The sequence below is a fragment of the Leptopilina boulardi genome, unplaced genomic scaffold, assembly GCF_019393585.1.
Source record: "Leptopilina boulardi isolate dan_hultmark-lab unplaced genomic scaffold, ZJU_Lbou_2.1 LbouV2_335, whole genome shotgun sequence".
NCBI classification, from domain to species: Eukaryota; Metazoa; Arthropoda; class Insecta; order Hymenoptera; family Figitidae; genus Leptopilina; species Leptopilina boulardi.
This window is the reverse complement of record NW_026137902.1, coordinates 313,333-323,237: the sequence shown is the minus strand read 5'-3', so window position 1 is coordinate 323,237 and position 9,905 is coordinate 313,333. Positions and strand designations below refer to the sequence as shown.

At 29.7% G+C, this 9,905-nt stretch overlaps 1 protein-coding gene across 1 annotated transcript; it reads left to right on the top strand.

Moving 5' to 3' along the window:
- Positions 1-259: 259 nt before the first annotated feature.
- LOC127285579 (uncharacterized) lies at positions 260-4,354 on the top strand. The gene has a single exon (XM_051311677.1). The coding sequence runs from the start codon at positions 260-262 to the stop codon at positions 4,352-4,354; it is 4,095 nt and encodes a 1,364-aa protein (XP_051167634.1).
- The last annotated feature ends 5,551 nt before the right edge of the window (positions 4,355-9,905 follow it).

Genomic DNA, 9,905 nt, shown 5'->3' with positions numbered 1-9,905 from the left:
TAAGAATCACATACAAAAGAAAATAATGAAAGTAAATAGTGAAGAGAAAAAAGTAGATCAAGAATCATTAGTTGAAAATGTAGATAATATTAGTCACGGGTCCCCTAAGTTCTCTAAAGTGTCACTTGTTAATAAGGATTTAGGAGGATTAACATTAAAGACGCCATATGCAAGGCTTAAAAGATACCGTGAAAATAAAAAACAAAATAAAATGTTAGATTTTGATAATCATGAAGATTCAGAAAATTATCTAGGAAGAATGGATTATGTATGTCAACATTGTGATGCTAAACATTTTCATAAAGAACAAATATGGGGCAAGAAAAATTCTTATAATGATTGTTGTAGCCATGGCGGTGTAAGGTTGCAAACAAAAGAGTATCCTTATGAATTGAGAGTATTGTTAGATGGATCACATCCTAAATCTGCTCATTTTATGCAATGTGTCAGATGTTATAATACTTCTTTTGCTTTTGCTTCTTTTAATGCAAATATTGTTGATTTCAAGGAAAGAAGACGAGGTCCGTATTGTTTTAAAATTCAAGGTCAAATATATTATCAGATGAACAGTGCCTTATATCCAGAAAATGGAGTTGATCCATGTTTTGGACAGTTATTTATTTATGATGCTGATGATGCAGTTCAGTTTAGATTAAACTACAATGAAAAGTTAGACACTGAAATTCTATATAGTATAGAAAATGTTATGAGAACAAACAATGCTTTTACTAAATCGTTTATGATGATGAAAGAAGTTATTGATATGGAAACAGAGTTAGCTAGAGCAAACGATGAACAAGTTCCTGAATTGAAATTATTATTTACTTTAAAGAAAGGAATGGATCGAAATAGATACAATTTTCAGAGAGTAAATGAAGTAGCTGCTATTTTTAATACTAATTCAGAAGGAGAAGTTCCAGAATGTTATGTTACAGTTCATAATAAACAAACTCAAGAATTACAGTTGGTGAGCAATTTAGATCCTAATGTTGAACCTTGGGTTTATCCAATTTTTTATCCATATGGTAGTGAGGGTTTTAATATTAATATGATTCGTACTGACAGTCAGAACAGACGAAAAAAAGTGAAAGTTTCTAGAGCTGCTTTTGTTAAGTATAAGATAGCAATAAGAGATAATGAATTTAATCCTTTTTTACATGGTGGGAGATTATTGCAACAATATTTAGTTGATAGTGGTGTTAAGTATGAGAAGGATAAACTTTCTTATTGTGAAAATAATCAAGAGCAATTGAGATGTGACAGTTATAAAGGATTAATTGATTATATGCATAATTCATCAAATGAACACGAAATACGTATTGGGAAAATGGTTATTTTACCATCTACATTTATTGGATCACCTCGTAATATGATGCAGCAATATCAAGATGCTATGGCTATTGTTCGAAAACATGGGAAACCTGATTTATTTATAACAATGACATGTAATCCACAGTGGAAAGAAATACAAGAAAATTTGTTTTTAAATCAAACAGCATCTGACAGACCTGATATTGTAGCAAGAGTATTCTCCTTAAAAGTGAATCATTTAGTTGAAGTTGTTGTCCGTCAAAAGTTGTTTGGTGAAGTTAAATCTTTTGTTTATGTCACAGAATTTCAAAAACGAGGGTTACCGCATATTCATATGTTGGTGATATTGAAAGAAAAGTCTAAAATTTTAACACCAGAAAGTGTTGATCGTTTTATCTCAGCAGAAATTCCAGACGAGAAAACTAATTCTACATTACATAAAATAATAATGCAAAATAATATTCATGGACCATGTGGAGATTGGTGTATAGTTGATGGCAAATGTTCTAAAAAATTTCCAAAAGCTTTTCAAAATGAAACTACAATGGGAGAAGATTCGTATGTGTTATACCGGCGAAGAGATGTAGGTAAGACGTATGAAAGACCTAATGGTTATATTGTAGATAATAGACATGTTGTCCCTTTTTCACCAGTGCTGTCACAAATATTTAACTGTCATATTAACGTTGAAATTGTTTCAAGTATAAATTCTGTGAAATATTTATACAAGTATATTTATAAAGGTCATGATGCAGCTTCTATTATTATTACAAATGTTGATGGACAAAATATTCTTAACCATAATGAAATACGTCATTATGAAGAGAATAGATATCTTGGTCCAGTTGAAGCAGTATGGCGAATACTTAGTAAACCTTTAGGAAAAAAAAGTCACAGTGTTAATCGTTTACCTATACATTTGCCAAATGAACAAAATGTTATTATTCGTGAAGGACAAGATAATAATCAGATTTCATTTCTTCTAGAAAGAAACACAAAACTATTAGATTATTTTGATTTAAATAAACGTGACAGAAATGCTCATCAGTATTATTATTCAGAAATTCCAGAACATTACACATGGAAAAGTGATAATCTTCAATGGAGTCAAAGAAAACGTTTTGACAATATAATAGGAAGACTATATTCTGTTAGTCCTTCTCAAATAGAATTGTTTCATTTGAGATTGTTGTTGCTTACAAGAAAAGGTGCTACTTCCTTTGAAGATTTACGAACAGTTAATGGAGTAGTATATGAAACTTTTACTTCTGTTTGTTTAGCATTGGGTCTTATAGAAGATGATCATGAATGGATTAGAACAATTGAGGAAGCTGCTGTATGGATGATGCCTCAATTACTTCGTCGATTATTCGTTAGAATTTTAATTCATTGTCATCCTGTAGAACCTAATGATTTGTGGGAACGATTTAAGGGAATCATGTCAGAAGACTATCGGGAAATAGACAATATTGAAGCAGAAAAAAAAGCTTATAGACATATTAAATCATTATTATACCAAGAAGGATATATCCTAACAGATTTTCAAGGATTATTAGATATAGAAGATGAACCACATATTTTAAAAGAAAATAATGTCATGCATGTTGAAGATCATATTATTTTAGGAAATGAAAAGTACAGCCAATTAAATGCAAAACAAAAATATGTTGTTGATTATGTTTTAAAATCAGTGGATGATTTTGTTACAAATAATTGTAGTTGTGTATATGTTGATGGTCAGGGCGGTTCTGGTAAAACTTTTATGTATAATACTTTGTGGCATTTATTAAAAAGTAGAGGAAAAAATGTTTGTAATATGGCATTTACAGGAATTGCTGCAACTCTACTACCTAATGGTAAGACGGTTCATAAAATATTGGGTTTGCCTGTCCCTTTGTATGGTGATTCATCTTCAAGTATTAAATTACAATCTAAAGAAGGAATTTTTTTGAAGGATACTGATGTCTTTATTTGGGATGAAGCACCAATGGCTCCAAAATATGCTTTAGAAATTATGGATAAATTATTAAGAGATATTATGAACTCCAACGAGCCCTTTGGTGGAAAAGTATTGATTTTAGGTGGAGATTTTCGACAGATATTACCAATTAAAGAAAGAGGAACAAGGTCAGAAATTGTAAATTTATCAATAAAAAATAGTAAAGTTTGGAAACATTTTACCAAGTTTACTTTAACAGAAAATATGAGAGCTTTGCCAGAAGAAACTACATTTGTAGAATTTTTACTAAAGGTTGGAAATGGTGAATTAAATGATGTAGAAGATAATATTGAATTACCAGAAAAAATAATTCAAAAAGGAAATGTCGATATTGTTGATGATGTGTATGGTGACATAATTCGAAAAAATAAATTTCAGGAAATAGCAAATCGTGCAATTTTAGCTCCTAGAAACGTTGATGTTGACGATATTAATAAAAGAGTGGTGCAATTATTAGATAGTGATAAAGAAAAAATTTATAAAAGTGTTGATTCCACTGAAAATTGTGATAATGGTGATTTTAGTGACACAATTTTACCGGAATATTTAAATAGTCTTTCACCACCGGCTTTACCTCCTCATGAATTACATTTAAGAATACATAGTGTAGTGATGCTTATAAGAAATTTAAGTATAAATGAGGGTTTGTGCAATGGAACAAGATTGTTAATCTTAGATTTATTAAATAATGTAATAAAATGTCAAATATTGACTGGAGCTAAGTGCGGAGATATTGTTTTCTTGCATCGTATAACATTATATTGTGAAAATGTTTATCCTTTTGCATTTAAAAGGAGACAGTTTCCTATAAAACTGGCATTTGCTATGACTATAAATAAGTCTCAAGGCCAAACTTTTAATAAAATCTCAATTGATTTAAGAAGAGATGTTTTTAATCATGGTCAGTTGTATGTAGCATTGTCGAGAGTACGTTCATTTGATTCAGTCAAAGTATATTTAGGTGATCATAGAAGTCATAAGTTAAAAAAAAATTATGTTTATTCTGAAGTTTTAGAAGAAGTTGATAAAATTGTAATTACTTGAATTTAAATATCTTTATAATTATCTATATATATAAATTGTAAAGCTTATATTTAAAAAATTTTTATAATTTTTTATCATGTTATTTATTTGATTCCTTTATTAATTTCGGTTTCACGTGTTACGTTATCTTGCGGTCATCGCGTTAATATATTTTGTGCAGATGCTGTGACTGTGTCATGTATGTGTCAAAAAGATTTTTTCTTGATGTTTTATTTAGTAATAAGATTGTATTGAACATTTGAGATTTTATGTCTTACTATGTTTTTCTTGTACTTAGAACATAAATAAGTGACTTAATGTATGCTGCCATGTTAACGAAAGTATTTTTTGTTTTTATTCCTTGAATACTTTTCTTTCTCGTAAAGATTTTTTGTATCTAATTTTTGAGAATTTATTTTGCAATTTAATAAAAATAGGCAATCGCAATAATCACGGTTCTCAACATTTTTAATTATTATGATATCCATAATAATTTCATAGTTGTTCACAATAAAACGTTTACTAATAGGTAAAAAACGATGTTTCAAAAAGTTTAAAACGCCCAAAAATACAGTTAATATGTATTAATCTGTCTTGAAGTTCTCTCTTTTATCTCCGCAGGTGAGATTTACAAATTTAAAAGAAATTTAACTTTAAAGCCTTTATAGAATTTGCGATATTTATAAAAAAAATAATGTATACACATAAACAAACACATATGGAATGAAATTGTCTAAAAATCTTAAGGTAAAAAAATATAAGGATTTGACAAAAAAATGAATTTAAAAAATTTCAATATTACAATACTTTTTCCATGAGAAAGCAAAAAATAAAATATTTTATAATTTCATGATAAAATAGAATAATTTTTTAAATATTAGTTTAAAGGCTAATCAAATTTCTCATCTAATAAGTCTAATATCCAGAAATTTTACCTACATGCATTTTTCTTATAAATTTAATAAAAGATGACAATTGTCTTCATTATAAATAAATTAGTTCAAAACATTTAAGCATGTGACATTGGATTCTTGAATAAACAATTACTTGTATCTAAAATATGTTCTAAAATGTTCTAAAAATAAAATATAATTATTGTATTTTAAAAAAATGAAGTGTGTGCGTACTGACAATGAAATTTTAAAAAAAATTTAATAACTCTAATGTTGTCTGTTTAAAAAAATTGCACATATACATAATGTAGTATGTTTTATTTTCTGTAGTAAGCTCAGTGTATATACGTTCGTGGTCCTGAGCATGTAATAGAATATTATACACACGTTTTCGGCAATGGTTAAATTATAAACCAGTGCATTTTGTGATTGGCTGGATCTAAAATCCACTGAGCTCTATATAACTGGAGTGCAAGCTGCCATAGTAACTGACGATCCGAGAGAGATAGGAGAGTTTTATACAACTGCCTTTGTTTTTACCATATGTCATATATATATATATATATATATATATATAGTTATAACTTTCCTCATCTGACTCATGAAAAAACAAAGGCAGGTGTATAAAACTCTCCTATCTCTCTCGTTTCGACAGTTATCTGGCGTTACCTATTGTCGAAATGCCGAAAAAATTAAAATTTTAAATTAAAATTTTTGGAAAGTACTTCCTTATAGGAAATAAAAAATTTTTTTCTCTTACTTTTTTAATACAACAAATACTTTAAGTAATAATTGCAAAAAACTGAAAAATTATATTTTATGTTTTTCATTCAATTTTTAAACATATATCATCATATTTTTGACAAATGTGAATTAATTTAATTGCAATTTGGTATACATATGCGTTTAGGTTCACATAAAGCGACAACATAAAAATAAATTTAAAATAAGTTAATTGTTTATTATTTTTTTAATATAAATAAATACCTGACTCAAATTACGGTTCCTTATATTCTCCTACAAAAAGTCTGCGGGGAACTTCAAATTGGAAAGTATTTCCAGTGAGACATTTGTTTATCATTACAAAAAGAAGTTTTCTACAAAGTTTCAAGTCGACTTATTAAAGGGTTACATAGGTCAAAACTGTCAGGAAATGTATGTTACGAAAAAAAAATTTTTTTTATATAATAAATAATGTTTTTCTTTTAACATTTTGGTTTTTGAAAATACACTATAATATAAATAATTCATGAAATTTTTTAAAAAAAATATTCAAAAACAGGGCCGTAGCAACAGTTTCTTTGAGGCCCCTTCTGAAAAAATTGATTTTGCGGTGGTCATGCTATTTTTTGACTACTTTATCTGAAATCAAAAACCAAAATATTAGTGATTGAACGAAGGGTTTTGTTTTCTGCTAATTAGATTCAATCACGAGATATTCTCACTTACTAGCAGAAAATATTTGGGTTTTTAATTTCAGATCAAGCAGTCAAAAAATGTCGTGACCACCGTAAAAAATTTTTTTTCAGAAGGGTCCTCAAAAAAACTGTTGCTACGGCCCTGTTTTTGAATATTTTGTTTCTAAAATTTTATGAATTATTTTTATTATAGTGTATTTTAAGAAACCAGAGTGTTGAAAAAAAGATATAGATATATATATATACAAGGGGGATTCGCCCCCCTGCGCGCCAAACCCCCAATTTCTATTTTTGGTATTTATTTTAATTTTTATATATTTCAAATCCTGTTTTCTTAATATGATTGCATCATAATAAGTTGCAGTAAATGATTGGTTTTTAGCCAAATACTTTAAAATTGTTTAAATTAAATTATAAATTAAATTTTTATTTTTCAATGAATTTGTTTCCAAGATTCACAGCAAGGAGGTATAATAAACTTTAATGTTATTAAAATAAATAAATGTTAAAGTTTATTATATCTCCTCGCGGTGCATCTTGGAAACATCTTGAATAACAAAAAAAAAACCTAATAAATTTCAAAGAATTTCGCTGAAACCAATCAATAAAATTTTTAAAAAATAATAAATTTATTTGAAATGTTGACATTTTCAGATAACAGGAGGTTTGACCTAAACTTTGACACGAATAGGGAGTTGAAAATTAATGTTAAGCCTTAAGGGGAGGGACCTGTGAAATTTCAACCCCTTGAAGTTTACGTCGTTGAGAGGTCCCAATTTTTTTTCTGGCATAATTCAGGTTCTAAAATCAAGATATAGTGTCAAAATTAAAAAAAAAAAATTTTCCGCCATTTTGAAAATTCTATTTTTCACGAAAATTTAAATTTTCAAAAATCCATACGATTGATTGTAGGGAGTCGTGTCAAAAGCATGTAAAAAAATTTTTGTGAAAAAATATTAAAAATTGTAGAACTAGTTCCACTTTTTTGATAAAAATATGAGAAATATTACATAAAATACGTTATATTTTCAACTACTTTTTTATTTTTCATATAAATACACCCATACATACATGTACACATACATATATACATACATACACACATACATACATATATTCGTACATTCATTATTACATACATTCTCAATACACAGGTACACACATACATACATACATATATTCGTACATTCATACATACATACATTCTCAATACACAGGTACACACATACATTCTTGTACACATTCTAGAACATGCCCGCTGCGTAAGTTGTACCTTCATCTTCTATCAAAATTTTCTCTCTGTTGCTCTGTGCCAGAGCTATAATTCTTCGCGCATTTTTGAATTTTTCTGTTGATTTGTTTATACCTGATTCTATTCGCTTTATATCCCGTGATTCAGCGATTGAGAGCGTGTTATTCCCTACTGGTAGCATCATTTTTTTAAGTAACGCTTTGACAGTTTTTGTACTACCGAAATTGTACTCACAAATCGCTAGAGACGTGGCAATTTGTACCCTTTGTTTGCAAACAAATACCTCTTTTGGACATTTATTCCATATAACGCTATGCAAACTCTCATTGGCATTTTGAGTCAAGCATCTTGAACACCGAATCAATAATGACTCTTCTGTCAATCTCTTGTAAACAGGAAGTGCCTTTTCAAAACATTTTTTATTTAGCGGTGTATGTACGTTTTTCTTGTGGTCTCCAGGATTTTTGTTTTTTGCTAGTGCTGCGTTGTAAAAGCACCAGGAAGATTCACCATCAGGGCACTTTGTATGTAATGGATCTTCGTCGGTAGAAACGGCATGATAAATGGTCGCTAGTATTGCGTCTTTCATTTTCTATAAAAAATTTTACATTATATTCAAATACAGAGTAGGAAGTTTTTTGATTTTCAAATGAACCGCCGGCAACCAAAAGAGCTTACGCGAGGTTTTCTTTGACCCCTGGAATAGCTGGAAACTCGCTGAACGCGGGGCCAATGAAAGTCACGCGTAAGCCATTTTGATCGCCGGGAGTTCAAATGCATTCAAGAATCTGAGACAATTTTATATCTAAGGATTATTCACTTCTTGAGACTATTTGAGATTACAAAAGTAATGAATAAATACATACCGGAATATCGCCCTTATTTGAATATATGGCTTTCTTATAATATTCAGCAAGCTTTTGTATGGTTGACTGCTTTAGTTGTCCATGTCCTCTTCCCCCAAGTGTGTTTTTTCGTGCTCTTTCCTCTACCACAGTATTTGTCAGTCCTGTATATAACCTGTTGAATATTGTAATTTAGAATCGAACTCAGAAATAATTCATATGTTACTTACCTTTTTCCGACATGATTCACGCAATCTTCTTTGATTATTTCGAAATCGTCTCCATATATATTCAGACTAAGCAAGTGATTGAAAGTTTTAGCGTCCCCATCTGAAAGTATTGTTGTAAATCGGAAACCATATGACTCCGAACGTCTCCAAATACTTTCTGCTATTTTTAGTTCCATGGAACCTGAAGAGCCAGAGTGGTTGCATTGACAATCATTCGCATGTCCTTGTTGCCACATATAATATTCAGGAGAAACTTCTCCTAATTCGGCAGCTGCAATACTGCAAGCCTGACAAAATTTTGACATGACATCAAAGTCAACAATCAGTCCACTCTCCAAATCGATAACGCAACCAATTCCATGCTTAGATTTGAAGCCACGAGTATGCCAGGATCCATCATAACTAACGCCAATATTCAATATTTGTTCGGGATTTATTTCATTTGTCATTCCAACATCATTTGACAGTTCAACTTCAGAATTTGATGTCTGCATTCGAAAGTGATTATTATCAGGGCAAATATCTTCCAATAAATCTTTGTTTTTAGCATATTCTTCTCTAATCAGAGATCTGCTTTCTTCCATAAATTCTTTTGTTACTTTATCAACGCATGTACTTGCCGTTGTAACATAGCTTTGAAAATTAGATTTTGCAAAAGGTCGCATGTTTAGAAACATAGCAAACTGTTCTATTGCAGCGTAACCTTTTCCTATATACAAAAACGCAGTTGCTATACGTAGATTGATATCAAAAGGTGGTCTTATACTTTTTTCCGATGTTGTTCGTCTCGAAGTATAAACTTCCGATTTTAGAGAGTCAAGTCCGTTTCTTTCACACTCTTCACATTTCAAGCTGAGTTTGCATGCAAATCCATAACCTTTGCTATCTAAATTAAACTTCAATGCATTTCCATTACAGTCACTACATTTCACTT

What these genes read in the sequence shown, in the direction of transcription:
- LOC127285579 (XM_051311677.1), top strand. Translation starts at nt 260, where the DNA reads ATGGATTATGTATGTCAACATTGTGATGCTAAACATTTTCATAAAGAA.